General features: G+C 50.9%; 6 protein-coding genes and 1 non-coding gene across 7 annotated transcripts; 3 read left to right on the top strand and 4 right to left on the bottom strand.

Moving 5' to 3' along the window:
- Positions 1-2,222: 2,222 nt before the first annotated feature.
- Positions 2,223-4,081, bottom strand: VFPPC_10436 (T-complex protein 1 subunit beta; the record flags this gene model as incomplete). Its single annotated transcript, XM_018288808.1, has 4 exons — positions 2,223-2,282; positions 2,363-3,737; positions 3,825-3,976; positions 4,079-4,081. 4 exons carry the CDS (start codon positions 4,079-4,081, stop codon positions 2,223-2,225), a joined length of 1,590 nt encoding a protein of 529 aa, XP_018137399.1.
- A 594-nt stretch (positions 4,082-4,675) lies between these two features.
- On the top strand, positions 4,676-7,133 carry VFPPC_10435 (eukaryotic translation initiation factor 3 subunit B; the record flags this gene model as incomplete). The annotated part of the gene is made up of 3 exons (XM_018288807.1): positions 4,676-4,989; positions 5,059-6,592; positions 6,699-7,133. 3 exons carry the CDS (start codon positions 4,676-4,678, stop codon positions 7,131-7,133), a joined length of 2,283 nt encoding a protein of 760 aa, XP_018137398.1.
- Positions 7,134-10,238: 3,105 nt separating this feature from the next.
- VFPPC_10433 (IRE protein kinase) lies at positions 10,239-14,097 on the top strand (the record flags this gene model as incomplete). Its single annotated transcript, XM_018288805.1, has 2 exons — positions 10,239-12,891; positions 12,956-14,097. 2 exons carry the CDS (start codon positions 10,239-10,241, stop codon positions 14,095-14,097), a joined length of 3,795 nt encoding a protein of 1,264 aa, XP_018137396.1.
- Positions 14,098-14,589: 492 nt separating this feature from the next.
- Positions 14,590-16,979, bottom strand: VFPPC_10432 (C2H2 finger domain-containing protein; the record flags this gene model as incomplete). Its single annotated transcript, XM_018288804.1, has 2 exons — positions 14,590-16,512; positions 16,581-16,979. The coding sequence occupies 2 exons, from the start codon at positions 16,977-16,979 to the stop codon at positions 14,590-14,592; spliced, it is 2,322 nt and encodes a 773-aa protein (XP_018137395.1).
- Positions 16,980-17,843: 864 nt separating this feature from the next.
- Positions 17,844-17,932, top strand: VFPPC_17345. The gene has a single exon. It is a non-coding gene; the product is annotated as a tRNA-His (tRNA).
- Positions 17,933-19,018: 1,086 nt separating this feature from the next.
- VFPPC_10431 (SWIB/MDM2 domain-containing protein) lies at positions 19,019-20,047 on the bottom strand (the record flags this gene model as incomplete). The annotated part of the gene is made up of 3 exons (XM_018288803.1): positions 19,019-19,207; positions 19,291-19,752; positions 19,832-20,047. 3 exons carry the CDS (start codon positions 20,045-20,047, stop codon positions 19,019-19,021), a joined length of 867 nt encoding a protein of 288 aa, XP_018137394.1.
- A 3,987-nt stretch (positions 20,048-24,034) lies between these two features.
- On the bottom strand, positions 24,035-24,798 carry VFPPC_10429 (short chain dehydrogenase domain-containing protein; the record flags this gene model as incomplete). The annotated part of the gene is made up of 2 exons (XM_018288801.1): positions 24,035-24,374; positions 24,419-24,798. The coding sequence occupies 2 exons, from the start codon at positions 24,796-24,798 to the stop codon at positions 24,035-24,037; spliced, it is 720 nt and encodes a 239-aa protein (XP_018137392.1).
- Positions 24,799-24,974: the final 176 nt, after the last annotated feature.

Raw genomic sequence — 24,974 nt, 5'->3', positions numbered from 1 at the left:
ACCAGCAGAACGAATTCCTACCCGTCGACAAACATCCACACACTCGTTGAGTTGGAACAAGTTGGACACACCATCCTTGCCGACGGTTAGCACGCAAGCACGATATCAAGGCAGTGGAGACTCTTCGCACAACTCAACTATGCATCTACAAAATAAGAATGTTGAATTGCTTGACTGCTTGCCATCTCTCGCTCAAGGTTTTGCCGTTACGAGCTCAACTGCACGTTAAATTTTCTCGCCATGCAGCAATGCAGCGCCTTGAGATGATTGATGGCAGGCAAACCTCCTAGGAGCGTTGCGCGACATCTGCCATCGCCATAACCCAACCCAATATAGAACCAACTGTCTGCGAATATCCTTCTTCCAGGTCACAGATACGTCAATACGCATTACATAGCCAACTGCACGCGAGGTTACACCCTAAATACCTAGATATGCTGATGCACACAGCCTGCCAACGGAATTCAAGCGAGGTGTTCATGCTTCCTGTCGTCTTCCCTTCCTGGAGAAGAAACCCGGAATTGGCGCAATGCAAAAGCCCGCACAAACAAATTTGACCCCAGCCGTTTCTTGAACGCCAGTCCCACCATCAGCCAGCAAGGCAAGCCTGGCTGATGCAGACCAAGTGTGTCTGGCAGTTTTTTTATTAGCAGGCGCGGCATGCTCCGTCTCACCATGAACTGACCCCATTGACGGTCCTTCTTCAGGGGCAGTGAATATTGAACCAGGGGGTTCTGAAGCAGAGTGAGGGAGACGAACATCACTGTGTGCCCAAGTCAGCTTCCACCAGACTGTTGAGAAGTTCCACAGGTGGCTTAGCTCCCTCTCACTTGTCAAGGAACATGCAATTCATAAGACATGGGTGTTCCGGAGCGGCCGCAAACCAAGGAAATCCAGGACCGGACCGATGACACTGTAAACAAAGACCATGTCCATCACAGGCCAAGGGAGAGAGAGACAGCCCCGCCCATGTTGGTAAGCTTGCACATGGTATTTTACTATATGCATAATTGCGAGATCATTACGACTGGTGTTATGGGTGTCTTGATTATGGTCAGTAGTATCCAGATTTATAGTTTAGGAACCGCATCCAGGGCATTGTGGTTGACTCGTAAAAACAAAACCAAGTGCAGCTCTCTGGACTATGCGGACAGGCTGCAAACAAGCTGATAAAGAGATGAAGATGACAAAATCATGTATCCGAACACAAATGCACATTACCCTGTGAACTGTCTCCATCACTCATGCCGAAAATAGGAATTAAAAAAACAAAGGAAAGAAGAATTGGAACAGAAAAGCAAATTCTCATTCACTGATAGCCACTTTGCGACAACACGGAAATCCCATCGGAGACAGTGTTGACACCAAACAGGGAATAAAGTTGCAACGAAATTACACAAGCAGCCTTCGAGCAAGGAAAGTCAGCCATCTCCGTTGCCATGCGCCGCATGAAATCCACGTTATTTCCACTGAGATCCCCTTAATATTGGGCCGCTCAAAATGCTTGCCAGTCTCCATGACCTGTCTGTGGCACAGGCACAGACACAGGCGCAGAACAGTCAAGTCACGCAATATTGATAAGCAGCTTCACCTTGCGATGCAGGGAGATGGTATAAAATTAGGACTTTCAACTTGGGAACTTAAATTAGTAAATCAATGGGGAACCATTTCATCTGTGTAGGTCGATATGATTGATGGCGGGGACCAGGACAGGGATTCAAGACTGTTGGCTCTGGCCGTTTGGAGAAGTTCTAGCAAGAGAAGACTATCAACGGAAGCCAGACTGGAGGCCTACAGGTGCCATCTTTATAACAGTGATCGACATCAAATGTGCTTCGATTGGCTTCATTCACGGCCCAGGACCGCAGGGGCTTGTGTCGGCATCTGTTGGCTGTCTTGACTGCCATGACCATACATCGCAACTTGCTGTGTATGTAAATTGTGTCCATCATCAAACCTTGGGCCAAAGACAAAGGCGGGACAACTAAATTTGACACGACGCAGACACGGCTGGGACGGGCGTAGATGGAGAGAAGATCGACGACCATACGTCTGATATGCATTTGATGCTCGGTGCCACCAATGCCTACCAACTACGAATCATCTTTTTATGATCTCTATGGTATCATTACAGGGTTTGTTTGAACTTTTTACTTTTTGCATTCATGAATCCCCATCTATTCCATATCTACTGTACTCCAAATTGCCGTCAACTCTGCATTTTACATGCGCTCCCGCCGTCGAGGCGCAGCTCGAATAATGTCGTCTACTCGAAGGAGAAGCTGCAAAAATGGGTTGGTTAGCTTCTATACCGATGTCTGTGGGCGAAATCATCGTGAGATAAATCACTATGAATGCTTACCTCGGCCGCTTCACTGGCTGACGACACAACCGCTCGCTTCAACTTGTAGCTCTCAATAACGCCAAGGTCTCGCATGTCGGCAACACCACCGCCAGGAGTCAAAAGGTCCAGACCATACGTAGAAAGACCGTCGTAAATGTGCTTTCGCAACCTTGAAACAAGATCGCCTGAATCGAGACCAGCGTTGTCTGCAAGGATGGTAGGAAGCTGTCGCAATGCGATGGCGAAGCTGGAAACAGCTAATTGCTTCTTGCCTTCAACGCGAGTAGCAGCACCATCAACAGCCTTGGCCATAACCATCTCAGCGCATCCGCCTCCCAATGTCGTTCTAGGTTCGATGACAGTCTGTGACAAGACGGCCAGAGCATCATGCAGACTGCGCTCGGCCTCATCCAACAGCTGCTCAGTGGCACCTCGCAGGACAATGGTGCATGCCTCTCCAGCAGACACACCAGAGAACTTGATCAGAGTATCCTCGCCAATGATGACCTCCTCAATCAAGTCACACTGCCCCAGTTTGACCTGCTCCGGATGATCAAAGGTCGACGCAATCTCACCACCAGTGACAAGCGCCAGACGCTCGATGCCATCGAAGTCGGCGTGCTCAATGGACATGATGCCGGCGTCAGTAAACAGTTGCTCCGGCCAGTTGTAGATGAGCTGGCGGTTGATGAAGCAATTGATACCGTGAGCCTTGATCTTGTCGACCTTGGCCTTCATCTTGTCTTTCTCAGCCTTCTCTAGCTCGGCAAGCTTGCTGGTGGCGCCGACCTTCATTCTAGCTCCAAAGATCTTGACCTTGTCGGTATCCATAGATGTGTTGGCTACCAAAATCTTGGCCTTTTCTAACCGCTTGGGCTGGTTAACACCAATCTTCTTATCCAGAATGAAGCCCTCGTCAAGGTATGACTCGCTGAGCTTGCCACCAGCCTTCTTGATAATCTGGATGTGGCTGAGATCGGACGACTTCTTCAGTCGTAGGACAGCATCGCAAGCAAGGGTGGCGAAGTGATCTCTATCTTGAGCCAGGACTTTGGAACTCAGGGTCGTTCGTGCGATGGAAAGAAGGTCTTTACGGAAAGCCTCGGGGCTCTTGCTGTGGTCAACGGCTGATTCCTCGAGAGCTTTCAAGGCAGCCTGACTGGCTATCCGGTAGCCTTCAATGATGGTCTGGGGGTGAATCTTCTTGTCGACCAGCTTCTCGGCTTCTCGAAGTAGCTCAGCGGCCAAAACAGCCACCGAGGTGGTACCGTCACCGACTTCGTCGTCTTGGACCTTGGAGATGTTTACTAGCACCTTGGCAGCGGCATTGTCAAGAGCTATCGACTTGAGAATAGTAGCGCCATCGTTGGTGACCATAATATCGCCAGTGGAACTGCATCAACGCCGACCCCGTTAGAAGATCTGTGACTGTGGGAAGGGGAACCTGAAGGTGGGGGTTGTTGGCATAGTTCCAACTTACGCTGATTGCAAGATCTTGTCCATTCCCTTGGGACCCAAGGTGCTCTTCACCAGGTCGCCAACAGCAATGGCACCAACAAAGGCGGCGAGACGCGCATTCTCGCCTTTCTCCTCTGTGGTGCCCTCTTCGAAAATCTGCGTTGGCTGGAAAGACTGTATGGCGGGGGTGCGAAGAACGGGTTAGCTGTGTTTTGACAAGTAGTGTTTGGCAGTAATTAGGTCCGGCAAAGTTGGCAGCATTATACGTATACGTACCATGACAGGCTATTTGGCGGTGGAACAAAAGTTCAAGTCAAAGGGCCTGATAGTCGATGTTGTCGTGGTTGAGGTTCGTTCGTGACCGCTTTCCACACTTTGAGGCAGCCTCTTTTTTGGAGCTCCCCTAATTCCTGCACACACAGGCACAATATCCTTGCTGCCGTTTGGTCGTGTCTGTTCCACCGTCTGCCTGCTGCTTCCAACAGCAAACTCAACAACCCCACCATCCGTCATCTCCCTCCCACGTGACTTGCCCCTCGTGCTGCAAATTCGCGTTCGCGGCAAAGGATTATCGCTTCTCCGCCGCACACTTTGTGGAAACTGAAGAACACCAAATTTGTGAAGGCTGTGAGAGAGAGACCCTCCTCGAGGATTTGCCCATCCCAGCCCCAGGTCAACCGCTACACGCTGCACTCGCAACGTACCGAGGCCCGTGACGGTGATCAAAATTCCTTGCACCAAATCAACAACAAATACCTCTTCTCGAGACGCCGAACCGGACGCACCACCAAGTCGTCTTCGCACACAAGATTTTGCTGTCGCCTAAGCGGGGCACTTTTTCCACCCCTCCCTGTGTAGAGGAAACTCGCCATCATGGCTCCGTCCTTCGACCACTTGCGCGAGGCCGACCTCGACGACGACGAGTTTAATGAGGATGATATTGACATCTCGGATCTTCGCGAGAAGTTCGAGGTTTCGTTGGAGCAGGGCTATGACGCCTTTGTTGTAGTCGACGGCCTCCCCAAGGTCACGGAGGACCAGAAACCGAAGCTGCTCAAATTTTTGTTGAAGAAGCTTAACACTGTTGGAAGGACGAGAGAGGATTTAGTCTATATGCCCATGGGCGATGATGGATATTCTATGAGGTTAGTTGCTGCGTTCGATATTGCACTCGTAGCATTGACCATGTAAACTGCTTTCATTTGGAGCGACAACAACGATTTTTTTTTTTTTTTAGCTAACCATGGTACCCTTAGCTTTGCATTTGTTGAGTATTCTTCACCTGCCGAAGCCGCTGCTGCCACGAGACAGCTGGACCTGGTTCCCCTTGACAAGAAGCACACTATGCGTGTGAATAAATTAACCGACATCGAGCGGTATGGTGGCGAGGGCAGAGTTGACGAAAAATATACACCTCCTCACATTGACGAGTTTACCGAGAAGGAGCATTTGCGGTGGTTCATGAAGGACCCCTCTGGCCGAGGACGCGACCAATTCGTTATGTATCGCGGAGACACTGTGGGCGTGTTTTGGAACAACGAGAAGGATCAGCCTGAAAACATCGTTGACCGACTACACTGGACCGAGACTTTCTTGCAGTGGTCGCCGCTCGGCACATATCTGACTTCAATCCACGCCCAAGGCGTTCAGCTCTGGGGCGGTCAATCATGGTCCCGACAAGCTCGATTTGCCCACCCCTACGTCAATCTCGTCGCCTTCTCCCCAACTGAGAGGTATTTGGTTACTTGGTCTAACCGACCAATTTCCATCCCCGAGACTGGCCACCCTGCACTCTCCATCGATGATGATGGCAAGAATTACGTTATTTGGGATATCGCTACTGGCGCTCCCTTGCGTTCTTTCGCCAACCTGGACTTGCCGAAGGGCGAGGAGGGCAAGCCTCCGCCAAAGTTGCAATGGCCGGCCTTCAAGTGGTCCGCAGACGACAAGTATGTGGCCCGGTTGACGCAAGGCCAGTCCATCTCTGTCTATGAACTGCCACGCATGAATCTGCTAGACAAGACGAGCATCAAGATCGAAGGCGTCATGGACTTTGACTGGGCTCCCGCTACTGTGCAGAGAGAAGGTGTCAAGAGCTACGAGCAGCTTTTCTGCTTCTGGACTCCCGAAATTGGCAGCAATCCCGCCAAGGTCGGCTTGATGAGCATCCCTTCCAAGGAAATTGTCCGATCGCTCAATCTCTTCAGCGTTAGTGACGCTAAGCTGCACTGGCAATCGGAGGCTGCCTATCTTTGCGTCAAGGTCGACCGACACTCCAAATCAAAGAAATCGCAAGCCACGACACTGGAGATTTTCCGAGTTAAGGAGAAGGGCGTCCCTGTCGAGGTTGTCGATACCATCAAGGACACCGTCATCAACTTTGCTTGGGAGCCCAAGGGTGACAGGTTCGCGATCATCACCACCACCGAGCCAGTCGGCGTCACTGCTGTTCCACCCAAGACGGCCGTCTCCTTCTTCTGCCCCGAAAAGGTCAAGGGACCTATTGCGGGCAACTTCAAGCACCTTAGAACACTGGACAAGAAGAACAGCAACGCCATCTATTGGTCACCGCGGGGACGATTCGTTGTCATTGCCACAATCCACAATCAGCAGAGCTCCGACCTCGATTTCTTTGACCTGGACTTTGAGGGTGATAAGCCCGAATCAGACAAGGACATGACTGCCAACCTGCAATTGATGAACACTGCTGATCACTACGGTGTAACCGATGTTGAGTGGGATCCGTCAGGACGATATGTTGCCACCTGGGCATCAGTCTGGAAGCATGCTGTGAGTTTTACCTTTTTTCGTTTCTTTTGAAGTCTCTTACTATCGTGTGAATGCTCGACGGACCACAGTATATCTATGAACATGAAGCTAACTGTTTTGCTTGTAGATGGAAAACGGATACCACATTTATGACTTCAAGGGTGAGGCTCTGCGGGAAGAACCCATCGACAAATTCAAGCAGTTCCAGTGGCGACCAAGACCTGCTAGCTTGTTGACCAAGGAGGAGCAGAAGCAGGTCCGCAAAAACCTGCGAGAGTACAGCCGTGTGTTCGAACAGGAAGATGCCGACCGTGGTGCTTCTGCTGATTTGGCCGTGGTCGAGGCCCGACGAGCTATGTTGGAGGAATGGTACGCTTGGCGCGCCGATGTCGAAGAGGAGATTTACGAGGAGCGCTCTGCGCTTGGCTTACCACAGGATCCTCACGCTGCTATGCTGGAGGCCAAGACCAAGGCTATGGGGGCCAGTGGTGCGGACCAGGACCAGGTCATCGAAGAGATTGTAGAGGATGTTTTGGAAGAGAGCGAAGAGGTTCTGGCATAGATGGGGACGTGGGAATGTGGCATGAGAGATGTTGGAACAACATGGATACAATGTTCTACAGGCTTGCATGGGAGAGCAGGTGCATTTGCTTGTACTGGTAACACAAAATATCGGTTCAGAGTCTGGGCATTTATAATGATTTTTAACAGCTATTTCCAATTGATGAATAGTGTCAGGGACACGGTGAGATGAGCCGAAGTTGTGACTGTTGTTTGCAAGATCGGGTAGGCTTTTAATTACTCCATGCATCGCCACAAACTTGAGCCAGCAGGGCTGGATGATTTCCTGGACAAAAGTAACAGGGTATACCTGTCTTTTTCATGCTGGCTTTCAATAGTCCGTACTCTGTGCTCCCCCCTACGTAATTCCAGAGCCTCTTGCGACAGAGTCCGAAGTTCAAGGCCTTGTGCTCCAAATCTCATCAATTCGGCCAGCCACTTCCGCACCAATGTCGAGCCAAAGAGTGTCCACAAAGAAACACTAAAGATGGTGGGCTTGCAAGTGGGGGGACGGGAGCAAGCGAGCCAGTTAAAGTGCACTACAGTCATACAGTGTGAGTGAGACTCAGGTACTCCTTACCACAGTGACGAATTTGACAAACGCGGCTTCGGATGCTCTTCTTTTTTTGAGCCCAGCATCTTTCCCTGGAAGGTGAGGCGTCTTCAAGACAGCCACCGGGCAAACCGATTTTTTCCCCCCCCCTCAACAGTCACGGCAGTTGTTTATGGTGGAAGGATTGAGTTGGGTCTTTGCGATGGGACTTGGTGGGCTGATCTGATCGGCAGCTGCTGCAGTCTGGAGATGGCCCCAGAGGTCCGTCCCTCCGACACCCCACAGCGTTTTGTTTCCACAGTGAAAATTCATGTCGTCAAGTTTGAAGTGGGAGGGGAAAGACTTGTCGTTTGAAGCAAAATTATCACAACATGACACAGCGTTGGTACTTGGCAACTAGAATGCTGCAATGTGTTTCATGCGGTTAATATTGTGGTTGTGTGTTTCGTGTCCTCTTGGCTGGGACGGACTTGAACAAAAACCCGGAGCCAACATGCACGGCAGGGATGTGACATGTCTGGTAGGATTGATGTGGATGGCAGATGCAGAGGTGATACGTAGCGATCAAGCCCTACGAGCACGTCATGATAGGGTGATATCCAACGGCCATCTCAAGTTCCCATGCTGTGAACAGCCTTGAGATTTCATAAAGTTTCCCCCGACCGTAGAGCACGGAGCGGAGTAGGGAGTGCATTGCTGTAAGTCATGAGCTGATCGAAGTGTTTGGAATATATCACTTGTGACAGGTGTGAAGAGCTTGGATCACAGAGCAAACGAGAATGAGTCGAGGCACGTTGAATTTGTCAGTCATACTACCCCCCCGTGTCTGCGAGACGTAATGCATATTCATTTGGTATGAATCTGGTCCTTGCTTGACTATAGTATGTTTTGTGGGAGGGGAAGGGAAGCAAATTCCTTTTTAAGAGAATCGGCTTGGCCAGCAGGTTGCGTATTCCTACAGGATACTGCACAGAGCGCCAAGTTGGACAGGTCTGTGTTGCTCTGTCTCGAATATTGATGGCCCAGACTTGCCAAGAGTTGAGCTTCGAGTATTGCTAAACCCAAACAGTCTGTTGACTTGGCTTCAAACTCCACGTTGAGTGACATAGCTAGGCAGATGTATTGATATATTCAACGAACGGAGAGAGTCAATGAAAAATTTGTGAACCGTGGCTGGTGCATCGGGTAAGGGGGTGGCAGAGTCGTGCATTCAATGTTCCCTTCCTTGAGCCCCTGGAACTATTACTCCGCACAGCTGGAGAAGATTCAGTGGTAGGTCGGATTGAAAAAGTCGGATTTTGCAGCCATTGCCTGTTGCGGCCACAGGATTTGAGTCTTGACATCGCAGATAAGGATTCTTCTCAATGTTGACCGATGTCCTGACTCCTGACCTTGACTGAGGGGTTGGGCTGACCTTGGTCGTGAATGTGAGTCCATCATATTCCAGAGTGCTCCTTGCCAGACATGCAGTTTGATAGAATCCAGGTGCTCAACATGCAAAGCTGCTTCGATCCAGATGTCGGCAACTCTGGTCAACGTTTTGTTGTTGGTGGCCGTGGAGCAAATAAAGTCAATGTTTGGATTGGTGGCAGTTTTCAACACTCTGGGTCAATCAGAGACCAGGCCAGGTCCAGATCTGACCCTGGTCACAAGCAGACTGATTCGACTTGACACCTGTCTCACTTGTTCCGAATCTGACTGGACTTGCAAGTGAGTGGTGGGCCAGTCTGGCCCATGTCTGGTTGGATAAAATCTCGCCATAATATCACAGTGCGAACCAGCCTACAAAACCCGGTTCAAGGTCACATCGCATCGTAACCCTCAGAATCTCAGAGATGCACCGAGTACCTTAAGCAGCAAATAATTATTTTGACGCCAATTTGACATAATTGGTATCCCGGACGCATACATTAATGAAAACCCCAACTGTGAATATTCTGCCTCCAGGATCGACAACAACAATTACTCTCCCCTTGCCTTGTGTTTTATCCTAGGACAGTGCAGAATTTAACTCCTGCACACTGTCCTACACCTAGGTACCTGGCCTCCGTGCAACAAATGGCAAACACGGTGCCTGGGCCGCACCTTCGTGTTCAGCCCATGAGTGATGAATAGGCAAGTGGTACGTGCAGGTGCTTGGCTTGGCTTGGCTTGTGGCCCTCCATATCCATGCCATCCGCCATCGACTTGGCCCTCATTGCTTCGCCCAGCCCTCGATTACGTTTCCCACATTCTCCAACCTCTCATCACCCTCTTCGTTCATATTTTTTTTTATCACAGCGTACAACAGAAACTAGCGATATATCCTGTATTCTTGCCGTCGACTTTATCGTACCTGGTCAAGCACTCAGCCTATCTATTTAGAGGGGATGGATTCACCACCATCGTCGCCGTAAATGCGCCTCCTCATCGACTACGACCAGCACGACCAGCGACACGGACCACAAGCTCGTGTAGTCCATCCAGACGACTGAAGCACGACACCACAAACTATTATCAAACGTCGACAGCTGCCTCCATGCCATCCTCGTAATCGCCGTTTCACCCCCCGAAATGCTTCGACGACCCCCAATCGAAGGGCGGGGGTCCTCGCAACAGCAGAAATTGTTTCTCGCCTTTGCCGTTATATTATTGCCATGGATACAGCTCACAAACGCTCAACAGCAGCGTCAGCCGCTGCATCAGGCTGCCCATTCAATCATCTCTCCGCACGCTGCTGCCGATGTCGATGTAGACGCCCGAGAGAATAGAAAACAGGCCCGCGAGGAGGCGGCAACAATCGCTGCCTCCCACGCCAGCCGAAGTGGCCCTGCTCAATGGGAAAACACGCCCATCAGTGCCGTTAGTGCAGCTACGATAGAGACGTCCAGCAGTGGTGACCGCAAGAGATCGCCTCTGCGCGAGCAGAACAAGAATATCTATCAGCATCACCAAGAGAAGCCGCATCAGCAGCACGCTCGACGCAGCTTGAAAAAGAATTCACACCACGATAACATCCTCATTCCTGACGATGCGAGCGCCCCCGCAACTTTGGCTCCGGATAACTCCGTCCGAGCACCATCCCCTCCACGACGTCAACGTCAACAGCCCAGCAGCGCCTCTACTTCTGGGCTGACGACCTCGCAGCAATATGCGCGGAGTCTGGAGGATTGGGAAGTGGAAGACTTTGTTCTATTGGCGACCATCGATGGAGACCTATATGCCAATGACCGCAGGACCGGTAAACAGCTTTGGCATCTCCAGGTCGTCCAACCAATGGTTGAAACCATCCACTACCGAGGCAACACCTCCGTTCTCGACGACGATCATGATGCAGTGGATCATTACGTTTGGGCAATCGAACCCAATCGTGACGGTGGCGTCTATGTATGGGTTCCGGAGCCAGGCGCTCGCCCGCGCTTCACCGGCTTCACCATGAAGGAGCTGGTTGAAGATCTTTCCCCCTACGCTGGAGAGGAACCAGGGCCAGCCGTCGTTTACGTCGGTGACAAGAGGACAACAATGGTTACTCTCGACGCTGCCACGGGAAATATTCTCAAGTGGTTTGGTACTGGAGGCTCTCACGTTAATCAAGCCGAGAGCTGCCTCAAGCCAAATGCGTTGTATGACACGGATGCCGAAGAATGTAGCACCACAGGCACCATTACCCTTGGCAGGACTGAGTACACTGTTGGTATTGAAAGGCGGGACGGAAAGCCCATTGCCACTCTCAAATATGCCGAGTGGACACCAAACAACCGTGACAAAGATTTATTTCACCAGTATCACGTTTCAAAGGACAATCGCTACATCTCAACCCAGCATGACGGTAAGGTTTATTCCTTTGACTATGCACGATCCGACTCCGACTCCATGCCCACTCGCCTCTTCAGCCAGAAGTTTGATGTTCCGGTCGCTCGCGTCTTCGACGTTTGCAGACCCGGTGATGCGGCCCCAGGGAGCAACCCTGATTTAATTCTCTTGTCCCAACCAACCATGCCAACTCCCGACGACCGTACCTCAAACAGTATCTTCCTCAACCGAACCGAGACAGGTAGTTGGTATGCACTCAGTGGCAGCTCGTACCCCCTCATCCACGTGGCCCCAGAAGCTCAAGCTTCCCTCCCTGACGGGTGGGAGAGGATGGACAAGTGGGACACCATGACCGAGGCCAAGTTATCCAAATTAGTCGGCACTCACTCGCTTGGCAGCCGTCCCGCAACGCAGCAATTTCCAAGACTGACAGACGGAAGCTCTGTTGGCGGCGGGCGAGAAGATCCAGATAATGAATCTGTCCTGCACGATAATCAGAATAGCGAAGCTAACGAGTCTACCATTGTGGATAAGGTGAAGAACATTCCACAAAGTGCTGCCACCAGCGTCTATGAATTCATCAGCAATCCAGTCTTGATTATTTTCATATTCGGTCTACTAGTCTACAACAGAAAAAACTTCACCAGAGCTTACCAGCTTTACCTCAATGGGAGTAGCACAAAGGATGCACTTTCCTACTTGCTCCCGGGAGGAGTCTCCGACGCGAATACGGCGAACAAGGACCGCGATTCCTCAGAACTCAGCGTGAAGGGCCCAGTGGAGTCGGGAGTGGACGACAACTCAACCGACACCGAAAAGCCAGAAGTGGATATGAAAGCACTAGGACATAAAACCGGTGATGAGGGCGTTGCACGGTCCGACCTTGAAACCCTGGCAGACAACGATGGCTCCTCGAAGTCCGGGGCGATATCATCCAAGCTACTTGCTGGTGAGGAGAAGGTATCTATCAGTGACGAGATAGAGACTAAATTGGTCGCCCCCAGTCCGGCGCCAGAGGGCAAGAAAAAGAAGGCCCATCGTGGCCGTCGGGGTGGCGTCAAGCACCGCAAAGGTCGACCGCGTGACAGCTCGCAATCCCGAGAGGACGAACCAGCCAACGCCACAGTCGAAGAGGCTGTTAGCAATGCAAAGAAGCTTGGTGACAGGCCCGTGTGGGAGCCGGACGTGTTGACAGTGGCTAATGATATGCAAGCTGTTTCTGGACCTATTATCAGAATGGGTAACATAGAAGTGAACCTTGAGGAACAGCTTGGAACTGGAAGCAACGGGACACTCGTTTTTGCCGGAAAATTTGATGGTCGCGACGTGGCAGTCAAGCGAATGTTGATTCAGTTCTACGATATTGCCTCACAGGAGACGAGGCTGCTGCGAGAAAGCGACGACCATCCGAATGGTTAGTTGATGATTTGATTGTCTTCTTTTGCCGTGCATGCCCTCGGACTAACGCGATCTTGTAGTTATTCGTTATTATTCTCAACAAACTCAAGGTGGATTTCTATTTATTGCCTTGGAACGTTGCGCCGCATCACTGGCTGAGATAGTGGAACGGCCACAGTCGTACCGCGAGTTGGCCAATGCCGGCAAACTGGACTTGCCAGGCGTGTTGTACCAAATTACCAATGGCATCAGCCATTTGCATAATTTGCGCATTGTTCACAGAGATTTGAAGCCGCAAAACATCCTTGTGAATATGGGTAAGAATGGCAAGCCTCGACTTCTCGTCTCGGATTTCGGCCTCTGTAAAAAGCTGGAGAGCGAGCAATCCTCGTTTGGAGCCACCACTGGTAGAGCTGCTGGAACATCTGGATGGCGAGCGCCGGAGCTCCTACTTGACGACGATGGCCGAGACCTCAATCTGATGGAGGCCAGTACTCATAGCGGATCTGGCTCCGTTCTCGTCCAGGACCCTACAATGCCCAACCATCGACGAGCTACACGGGCTATCGACATTTTCTCCCTTGGTCTCGTCTTCTTTTATGTCCTGACTAATGGTTCTCATCCATATGACTGTGGTGACAGGTACATGAGAGAAGTCAACATTCGAAAGAACAACTACAGCTTACAGCTGCTGGACGTCCTGGGAGACTTCGCATACGAGGCAAAGGACCTGATTACATCCATGCTTGATGCCAATCCCAAACAACGACCGAATGCCAACGAGATTATGTGCCATCCATTTTTTTGGTCCGCCAAGAAGAGATTGTCGTTCTTATGTGATGTGTCTGATCACTTCGAAAAGGAGCCCCGCGACCCTCCATCCATAGCTCTGGAAGAATTGGAAAGACATGCCCCAGACGTGACAAGAGGCGACTTTTTGCGGGTGTTGCCACGAGAATTCGTCGATTCTCTGGGAAAGCAACGCAAATATACAGGATCACGACTCCTAGATCTTCTCCGAGCCCTTCGAAACAAGCGGAACCATTATGAGGATATGCCGGACTCGTTGAAGCGCCAAGTGGGACCCCTTCCAGAGGGATACTTGAGTTTTTGGACAACGAGGTTCCCGCAGCTACTTCTCGCATGCTGGAACGTCGTATACAATGTGCGATGGGAGGAGACAGATCGGTTTCGCGAGTATTATGAGCCAGCGGGCTTGTAGTCAACTTCCTAGCATGAACAAGGGAACGGGGGCAGGGGCGGGGGCGGTATCGTGAATAATGTTGTCCACACATTTGCATTGTGCTCTACAAGATTGTTGCAACGTATTACCATATTTGGCAGTGTGTATATTGGAAGCTGTTGTATTCTTGGGTGATGGCCTGTGACGGAAAGGCAGACACTTTATGCCATTGTGTGCGGCTTTGTTAGCTTAGGATGTCTTTTAGTCACAAGCGTAATGTAATAATGGGTTTCAATATTCGAATTTCCATTAAGACTCTGGCCATTGTGGCAATTCATGTATGTGTCGACCGTGGCCACCAGTCAATCAAGGGCATGTGATTGCGCTGCCATTTATTTACTCCGTATTCCATGCTCATTTACAAATCGTTGACACAGTTTGTCATTATGAACTTTTTATCTGCCAAAACGCTCCATGCATCCAACACGTACCATGCTTTAATCCACCAAGAGCTAGAACCTGAAATGCTGCTTAACCCCATTGTACAAGTACCTTTTTCCCCTTCTTGTTGCCCTTCTTGCCCTTGCCCGTCTCTTCCTCTTCTTCATTAGGAGGGGTGTTCACGGCAGACGAGCTGTTCCCCCACTGGAAATTGGATTCAGCGTGTCCGTAGTCCCTACGGACGCCTCTGCCGGAACCGTAGCCGAAGATGGTGGTGGTTGGCTTGGGTGCCGCGGGGAGGGAGGGGAAGGCTTCTTGGTTTCGGGGGATGGCGGTTCGTGGCTGTTGCGGTTGGGAAGTTGATGATGCCCATGTTGAGCGGGAGGCAGGTGTTGATGTCGATGTCGATGCTGACGCGAGAGAGGGGAATGCGGATGAAGAGGAGGCGGATGGTGGTTGGACGGCTGGGGATGATATCCAACCCGGTGTTGTTCTGACGGTTGCCGGCGCTGGTCCACCGAGACGAGTACTGTTCTTGAGACGGAGCACCCGGTTAGAGTGCTTCTGTGCCGGAGCAGCGTTGGGTAAGCCTGGGTTGGCGGTGGCCGCGTGTGCCCATCCACTTGAACTTGAGGTTGCGCCATGCATGCCGCTGAGGCCGGGGAGACTGGGGTAGTCTTCGTTGATGGCGCGCCAATCTTGCCATGCTGCGCGGAGGCTATCAGCCTTCTTCTTGTCGTCAAAGAGATCCGATACTTCGCGGACCAGCGTGCCCAGAGCATTGGATGAGACGTCCGCAAATAAGGTGAAGAAGGCGTCGATGAGCTGTGGAGCAGTGAATCCGCCCTGGCGGTAGGATGAGATGTGTTGACGGAAGGTGTTGAGCTTATTGGAGTCATTGCCGAGGAGGTTGGCAGCTCGCTCAACCACGGAGCTGTGTCGGACAAGTCGAGCTCGTTCTTCTGGCGACATGTTGGAGGTATCTGTGATGGTGAGAGAGTTTATGGAGTCAACGAGGCCGTTTTGATTTTGGATGGCGGCGTTTCGAGTCGGCGTTGAAGTACCAGATGATGTTGGTCGTGCGCTGGATGACTGTCCAGCAGGCGCTGAGAGCTGGCCTCCAAAGGTTCGATTCGAAACAGACTGCGTCGAGTGAATTGCGAGTTGACGCTGCAGAGCAAGTTCATCTCTTCGCAATGGCTGAGCAGAGGTTGGCGGCACGGCATCCTCGTTAGGGTCTCTGCCTCTGCCACCACCTCTACGTCCTCTGCCGCGTCCCTCACCACCGTCTCTGTGACCTCCGCGTCTCTCATTTTGGTAGGATTGTCTAATGTCAAAGGATGACATGTCGACCAGTCGAGCGTCCCTGCCTGCAGCTTTGCCCGCATGTTCCTTCAGGTTGTGCGCCTGAAGGTCCATTTCCGAGGCAAAAACGACAAACTTCTTCTCCAAGCACTCGCTGTTTGAGCAGATGTAGTGGTCCTTCTTGAAGTGCTGTTCTAGCGCGTTGTAGTCGAGGTAGTAGTGTGGTTGCCGTGAATCGCTTCTGTCGCAAATGAAGCAACGTTCATGCTTCATACGGCAATGCTCATACAGCTTGTCGTCGTCGTAGAAACGTTCACCGCAGAAGCCACACAGGGGGTGGCCTTTGAAGCCCGTCTGGTCAGCGGCGCCTGGCTTATCGTCGCCGCGTCGCATGTGCTTCTCGAGTTCCTTGTCGGAAAAGAGATCGTGTTCATGGGTGAAGACCTTTTTGTTACGGGTGCAAAGGTCGCACATTCGCTTACGGTGCACTGATTTAACATGTCGATGCAGGTCTGGCCATCCGAGACCCGCAAAGTCACAAGATTCGTCGGGACAGTTGTATCGCAGCAGGAGCACAGTGTCCCCAACAATGTCCTCATTTGTGTACTTGATGCCGATATTGGAGTCGGTTGTGGTGATGTCGTTATCGGTATAGTCCTCAAATCGCTTCTCTGCATCGTCGGTGAAGATGACAAACGGAGCTGGAGTCTAGAGAGAGTGTTAATATGTTTTGGAAGATTCCTCGTGCATAATTGGAGGTGTGGGATGGTACTTACTCGACAATGGGCACAGTCCTTTGTCTTATAGAGGGCTCTCATGCGCAAACCACAGATGTGACAGGTAGCATGGTTGCATGGAGCAATGGAATGGTGCGCCACAGGATTAGCACAGATGAAGCAGACATCAGCATCATCGTCAGCATCGGGGGGTGCCGCAGTACCGGTTGTGTTAGATTCGGCAGGTTGGGTTTGTTGCTTCAGGATGTGAGCTCTGGCAGCGGCAGCGGCAGCAGCGACATCTTGGGCTGCTGGATTTGCGGGAGTTGTAGTCGCTTGAGCATTTGCTCCTCCTCGACCTCGTTTTCCGCGACCACCAGCGCCTCGCCCACGGCCACGACCGCGTCCTCTGGAGCCTTCGCCTCGGCCGGATTGAGGTGCACCTTCCGGAGAAGGCATAGCCAGTGATGAGTGTGAGGTCGCTTCCAATGATTCCGTTGCAAAATAGTGTTGGTTGGAAGTGCTGGGCGAGTGTGAGAGGTCGATTCTCTCCGTAGGTTGACTTGTCGTTGGTGGGGGAAGAAGATTGCGATGTTTTTTCTTCGTCTGTATTACGTCGACGTGTGGTTGAGTGGGACAAGAGTGGGAGAAGAAAACGGATGAAAGGTCAAGTTGATATTGACAGGTTAAGAACGGATGCAGAATGCGTGAGATGGCAACGAAAGACGACAAGGTGTGGTTGGAATCATTGATGAATAATTGGTAATTTTTGGTCTGGAGTCGTTGATTTTATTATGGCATCAAATCAAACGGCATCTGGCACTATCAACGGGAGGCCAATTGGAGGGGCAGCAAATCTCAGTGTCAACCAGCCAGACTGCTCCAGTCTCAACTGGCAGGGTGCTTGTTCTGGTCTCGTCTGGCGGGCACGAACAGGCAGTCTGGTGAGGGGCAATTTTCATTCACTCAGTTGAGAATGTTGTGGACTGGATGATTCAATGGTTCTGCCCAGGTCTGGTCGGCCTATCCTAGCGCACTCCAGGGGCTGTTGGCGCTGCGACCGCAGTCGACATCAATTGATGGAGTCAACTGAGCCCCAATGAGTCAGCCCGAGGCCCTAATGAGTCGACAGGGCTAATTTCTGCCGCGGGTTGCTGGCCATGTAGCATCAATTGATCACTTTGGGTGTCATGGTGCCACCAGCCCACACCAGACTACCTAGGTAGACAAGGCTCGAAGATGTGGGTGAGTAAATGCATCTGTCGTCCGACAAGGTTTATAACCCAAATTAAGAAGCTTTCTCCGACATCTTCCAACCTACACGCCGCAGTCGTCTAGGGGTAAGGACACCAGTTTGTGGTTCGTCTAGCATGAAATCACTGGAAACCGAGGTTCGAGTCCTCGCTGCGGCACATCTTTTTTTTTGTTGTTCATACGTTTTCTTTTTTTGTCTTTTCGCTTGCGAGGGATTAAACCTTTTGGTTTTTGTATTTTATTTTTGCTCTCGAATTCTCTATTGCCTCGTCCATTGGTTTTGCGTCGAGGGGCTAGGTATCATGCGCCGTGTTAGGCACGGCACATACTAAGTACATATTGACAGGCCCACGGGTGACATGTTGCGTCAAGCGAGTAGATTGCCTCAACAACGGTGGCTACAGTTTGCAGAAAACTGTACATGCTTCACGTAATTTGTGAAATCGCAATTCACCCGTGCATCCAACAATCTCCATCTAGACCTGGTGCGTTTGGACGCGATGAAAAATGAGCTCGCATGTAGGGTAGTGCGTCTGAACGGTTGAAACAGAGCCTATGTTGACAAGATTCGCACCTACTGAATACATCCTCAGCACGACACTGTCAAAGCAGACAAGCTCACGCACTATCAAAACCTCATGGTAAGCATTGACCATTATATCCGTATCATACTGTTTCATTCTCCCGCAGACCAGGTAACTCGTCGAGTGCATCACATAAACCACATGCAAATAGAAATTACGGTTGTACCTTGAGCAAATATATTTGCAATCTAGCCGTAGCTAGACTACCCTAACGAAGCTATTGACTGCTCCCTCCCCGGAGCCATGGTCATCTAACTGATGCTGCCCCCGTCCTCCAGACAACTTGAAAGCCTTACCTTCCCTCGCAAAACGCATCTCTCGTCACTAGGCATTCCCAAATCGAGACGTGAATGAACCCATGAGCAGAACGAAAAGCCGTCTCAAATTCCATCCCTCGCCATCCCATGCTGCCGACCCAATACAACAAAAACAAGAGAAACAAGAGTAAAAAAGAAGAGGAAATAGGCAAGGTTGAAAATGGACTTAAAACCAAGTCAAAAAGCTCCAAAGTACAGAAAAAGGTGCAATAGATTCAATATATTCCAGAAACTCCTCGAGGCGCCGGTAACTGTGAATTTCTTTTTGGTCGCTGTGCATGGTTGGTGCTGCTGCTGCTGCTGCTGTCCGTGAGGAACAGCCATAAGTATGTCAAGTGCTGCACTACTCTTCTCCAACTGGATAGAGATGGTTGCCAATCTCCTTGTTCATCTTGAACATGTCAACCCTGGCTTGCTTGAAAACAGCCTGCATTTTGGCGTCGCAGCGAATCTGTCGTTTGTCGGCCGGATCTTGAAGATCGTTGGCTTTGATATGTTCCCAGAGTCTCTTGACAACCTGCGGGCGAGAGAGCTGCATTTGCCGGTTAGCTTGGCTGGATATTGTGTATCAAATGGTGTATCCAAGGGAATAAATCCTGGTCAAGTAATGCTTACCTGGGTCTCACCGCAAATTTCAGAGAGCGTGGAACTTAGGTTGAAGGGCTTTTGGAAACCACCGACAGCCTTGCGCTTCTTGACGCCAGAGTCGGCGCTGCCATTGACGTCGCTGTCGTCATCATCGCGGACCTTCTTGGCACTCTTCTTTCGTGGCGCTTTTCGCTTCTTCACTGTCCGGTCACCGCCTCCGCGAGTCGTTCGCCCACGGGCTAGGCTATTCTCTTGAGCCTGCAGCTGAGCAGCAAGGCGCGCATCCGCGTCCTCGGATGAAGACGATCGCTTCGTCTTCTTCTTCGCAGGCTCGGGGGAGGCAGAAGGGTCCGTCTCGTCGTAGTCGGAGACGCCGTTCGGTCGCTTGGAAGACGGTTCGGGAATAGAGGGTGCTGGGACATCCGCAGCAGCAGAATCGGCACCGGAGACGGCGTCGAATCGAGCCTCAATTAGGCGCTTGATGGCATCCTAGGATGCGGTTAGCACACCAACTTAGTCTTACAAGCATAGGAAGAAAAGAGTAAAGCTTGCATCACTCGGCTCATACCTTTTGCTCGCTCAAATCCTTGCCGCCAAGTCGGCCCTCCAACGCTTGCCGGACCTTTTTACGCGAGATAGTCTCGAGATCCGCGGTGGCCAAAATATCATCTATGATCCGAGTGTAGCGTTCCCGCTCGTCGGAAGATACTGCAGCGATGTAACTGGTAAGCGAGGAGTCACAAGAGATTTGAGGGAGAGGTCTAAACGAACAAGGAGCAGACATGGTTCTCAGCGACGGCTACCGATTGGGATATCTTCGAACAAGGTGATGCAGAAAGAAACTCTGCGATAAGGTCCAAAGCAACCCAAAAAAGCAAACCTCTATTCGGCAAAATAAACCAGTCTGTCAGAGCATAGCCGGCCAAAAAGGCTTCGTTGTCCCACCCGACGAGCTCGTAAGGCTGGGACGCGAGATGAGAGGGAGAGGGACGCAAAATCGACCAACAGGCCTTAAACGAGGGTGTGGGAAGCCTTCCAACGGGCGAAACTAAATTATATTTGCAACGAGGAAACAACAACACGGTTGTCGGATGCGCTTCGCGATGGTAGACAAGGAGGATTGAGATGGACTCGGCGAGGCGCCGAAAACGTCAAGCGTACGACGCAGGCAATTGGGTATGCCGATTTGCGCAGCTGATGTATCTGTAAGAGCGCGAGGGGAGATGGATAAGGTAAGGAAGAGGTGACCAGGGACCTTGGAAAAAATTTAATAAGAGGGGGAAGATGAGTAGCTTGGAAAAAATGTCGAGTCCTGAGGGTGCAGCAGGTAAAATGTCTGGTTGTTCCAGATGGCTTGGATGGTGATTGTCGTGGAGGTGGTTGTGGTTGTCAACGAGGGCGGAGGTCGCGCTGCCGTCAAGTCTGGGCTGGTTGCCGAAAGAACATCGGGACAAGCAAGGATGGTCTGTCCATCCACGGGTGATGCAAGCACCTGTGGCTGGGGACTGATGAGGCTACCAACTTTGATGCGGACAAGCCGAGTGTGGGGTTGCCAATTGGAGAAGCATCTGGCACGCAAGCCACACTTCTGCCAGAAGTTGGGTGAAACACAGCCAATGGCAGACCTGAATTGAGACGGCACGGTGACAGCCTTGTCACGTGTGCATAAACGGGATGTGGAATGTCAAAGAAGCCGGTCTTTGTCTTTTCTTTCCGTTGGACGACGGCTTGTATCGTACCATACATGCATGCTGTGACAGGTACTGTACTTAAGTCCTTCAATGTTGCCAAAGAGCCCTCAAGTTCATCCAAGCTTTGGGATATTGTCTTTTCATTTGAAACATCCTTTTGGCTCTTTTGGCTTTTGCTTTTAACTTCCCCCTTCCCTGCAAAACATGCGCCACCTACCTTGTCCTTAGATGCTTGTTTGCCTCCAGATTGCGACGCTACTTGAAATAAGCCGGGGCTAGAGCTGCCCCCTGTCGTATCTTATTCCCTTGATGGGATTATGGGACTTGCAATCACTTGTTGAGATATCGTACACGCACAGTCGTACTGGAATGCCCTTTATTCATTCATTTGTCTTGATTTGTCTAGTCCTTTGAAGGTGCAGGCTCAGCACCATATCGTGGGACACCAAACACACCATCTTGGTTGCAGTACCCCCAGCTTCATATTCACATTAAACCTCATACAGCGCCGTCACAATCGACGTCCATCACGATCGAAGGTAGTCACATACCGGCTTTCCCCATCGAACAGCCGATTTGTACCTCCACATTCCGGGCGCATTGCCCGACTTCAAACCTTCAATGGCGTCGGCCAACTCTGGCCCTGAACCTTCCTCCTTAATTTGACGAATATTGTACAAATAGGTTTTGAACGAGAACAAGACCGCTTGCGTTTTAGGCAGCCGCGTCAAGGTTTGGAGCTCAACGCGGAAGTATGTCTGCAACAAACATGTCAGCCCTTTCTGGTAGGAATCCACTTCTGCGGGTGCAGGATGCGAGCAAAACGTACCTGGTCGACATCAATGCTGCCATCTGAGGAAACGTCCAACTCGTCGTCTTTGATGTGCGTCCCCAACGTGTATAGATGGTTGTGCGTTTGGACGGACCACTGGGGAAGAGGAGTATCAGCATCTGATTTTCAAGAAATACATTCGATATTTTGTCAGGAGGGGATCAAAAACACCAACATTAAGTCTCTTGACACTCCCCCCAACCTGCAACTTGCCGAAAAACCGCTCCATACTGGCTCCAATCTTGGAATATGATGGCACAGGGCCATGGATGTCCTTGAGTAAGTTGCCGAATTTCTCTGAGGGGTCAAATCCAGAGGGAAAGCAACACATGAATGCCACGCAGAGGTGGCCATCCGGAGTACCATGCAATAGGAAGAGATCTTCCTCCACGGTTTCTCCTAACGACCTAAGGGCAAGGTTGGGGTCTTGCGGTGGTTGGACGGGAAACGATGCACCCGTCACTGTGTTCTCAAACATGTTTCCATCCGGAGATAGTTTGAACATTGTGGGATACCGGGCAGGCAGGTAATCTTGCAAGAGGTACGAGTACAGTTCAGCGACAGACTCTGTGCCTCGAGATAGGTGGCCATGCACGGCGCTGCCCTTTTCGTCAATGAGACTGCGACGATGCGTGACCCTGTCTAGATAGTCCTTATCGATGGTGATGAGGTTTGATGGAGTGTCTTGCTGGAGAGCTGCATTGAACGGTATAGTATGGTGTTGTTAGCGATTGCGTCGACGCCTTGTGAGCGGAGCTTCAGAAGACTAACCCATGGTGATGTGATATACTGGCTTGATGGGTAGGTACTTTGTAGGTTCCGTTGTCTTCCAGTCAAAATTTTCAAGAGGCTCTATAACCAGTGATGCAGGTTTTTCATCCAAAGCCGGTTTTTCATGAGGCTTGGTGTCGCCGACATCTGGTTGACTCGTTGCCGCTTTCGAGTTGGAGATCTACACCGAACAGGTCAGATCAGTTTGCTCGCGTCATACATCACTTGGCAGTGTAATATCCAAAAATACGAACAAATTTGAGAACAGCTGCAATCAGGGCAAAAGCGACGCAAAGCCCAATGACACCGTTTCTATCTGAGAGTGAGAACCATGGCTTCGGCACTTGTCCAACAATGTCGGCCATATCGACGGGTTCGAGCGGGTGAACCAAGTGAAGATGAATGGCCCAGATTTGCCTTGAGAACCCGAGAATAGATATTAATAGGTTAAAGAATGAAACTGAAGCACATTGCCAAACGCTACTTGTTCAGTTGACATGTGGGCCGATAGGCTAGATATACGAATACTCAACAGCACATGGTCTGGTCCGATTGTGGCCCCGATTATCTCGAGATGTTTGCCAGACCCGTTAGCGGCCTGACCTCAAGCTTGACGTTGGGGTCAAGTCTGGTTTAGACTCAGAACTGTCTCGTGGCCAGTTGTGGATTTTCTCCATTCAGCTTCCACATTGGATGCCGCCACTATTTCTTGGTTCTGCGTGCCATCAATTGGTGGGCACCATTTGCCATCTTTGCCCACCGTACACCGTCGACATGGACCCAAAAGCCACAGGGCCATCAATTGTGTGATGGACGGTGGAACAGGACCAGACGACCAGATCCCCATCAATTCATGTCTCCAGTGTTTGCAGAAGGCGGGGCATGGAGCCGATCTCGTCAAGTTCCCGTCAACTTGACGCCAATTGATCCATCTACAGATTCGGACTTCCACATCATCACGATGGTTAGCCGGGTTGCCAGGACAGGCCCGTGATGCATCCATTTACTTGAATAGTTTGTTCATGGAATATTTGGCGGGAGGAAACCCGGAACTATGAACTGTCTCGTGCATACCCATGTTTTAGCGATAGGTGTGATGATACTGATGAGGTTGAGGTTGGCATGCGCTTGGTTGCATTCGATGGTGTCAAGTTGTATCGCAATTCACAATCTAGATTCGAGGTTCAGATGATGCAGTGGTACTGGAAACCCCGGATCCATCTCTCAGATGTATCCAGCCGCATTTCATCCACGTGCAGTACGAGTTACACAAGATATGCTGGGTGATTAATGACCATATTATCCACGACTTACATACACGACAACGCATCGGCAAATAAGCAAGCCAAAAGGCCATGCAAATTTATTTTATGAATCATTTGCGGCAACTACTTTGTCTATTCATCAACACCACGGAGGACAAAGCTAACACAAACATTGACACTATCATTGCCGGTGACTTTGCCTCACGTCGATCTTACCAAGGCAGAACCTGGCCCTGATAGGTAACAAATTTGCCAGCAACCGTGTCCCTAGTAGCGCCATCGATCACCTCAAGTACACCTTTGACGCTATTGTCCACTGTCTCAGGCGGTGGGTGAGGGTATTCCCAATCCTTCGCCGACTTCTCACCCATGCGAGTTTGCACCCAGCCTGGATGGAGGGCTACGGCGACGAGGCCGGCCTCTTCGTTTTGTAGATGCAAGGCACGAGTGATCCAATTGAGCGCGGCCTTGCTAGGACCATAGGAACCCCCAGACAATTCTTGAAAAGTGATGCATCCGACCGAGGAAGACATCATGATGACCTTTGGCTGGCTGACTTTTGGAGCAATGGCCACAACCCCTGAAATACCATGAGCGGTGCAATTGTATTCACCTCGAATGCCACACGGAGGTCTTCTGCCGGAGTTTGCGCGGCAGTAAACATCGGAGGAGAGACTCCGGCATTATTGACGAGGACATCGATGTGGTCGTAGCCCAATCTGGAGAATATTTCTTCAACTTTTCCAGCTGAGGGGGCGGCAGTGAGATCGAGCTCCACGATTTCAAGGTTGCTTTGGTCACCGATCTTGACAGTGGCAGAAATGTCTTGTTTGAGGCTCGTGGCAGATGCATTGTTTCGCACGGTAGCGATAACAGTTGTTGATGGACGAGAAAGGAGCCCCTTGACGAGTCCAAGACCGATCCCTCTGTTTCCGCCCGTGACGACGTAAACAGTGGGTTTTGCGACAGTGGCCATGATGCTGCAGAAAAGGGGTATAGTATATCGTACTGCGATGTGAAGTAGCGATGAACAAAAATTGGCGATTGTGTGGCAAGATGCTTGGGTTGGCTGGTGTAAGTGAGCAGAGATGTTTCGCCCATCGTCCTTTTCGCTGTGGTGGGGATGTCAGATGTCAGATGTTAGTCAGGATT

This window comes from Pochonia chlamydosporia (genome assembly GCF_001653235.2).
Source record: "Pochonia chlamydosporia 170 chromosome Unknown PCv3seq00011, whole genome shotgun sequence".
Taxonomy (NCBI): Eukaryota; Fungi; Ascomycota; class Sordariomycetes; order Hypocreales; family Clavicipitaceae; genus Pochonia; species Pochonia chlamydosporia.
The sequence above is the reverse complement of the archived record's forward strand: the minus strand, read 5'-3'. Positions and strand labels throughout refer to the sequence as shown.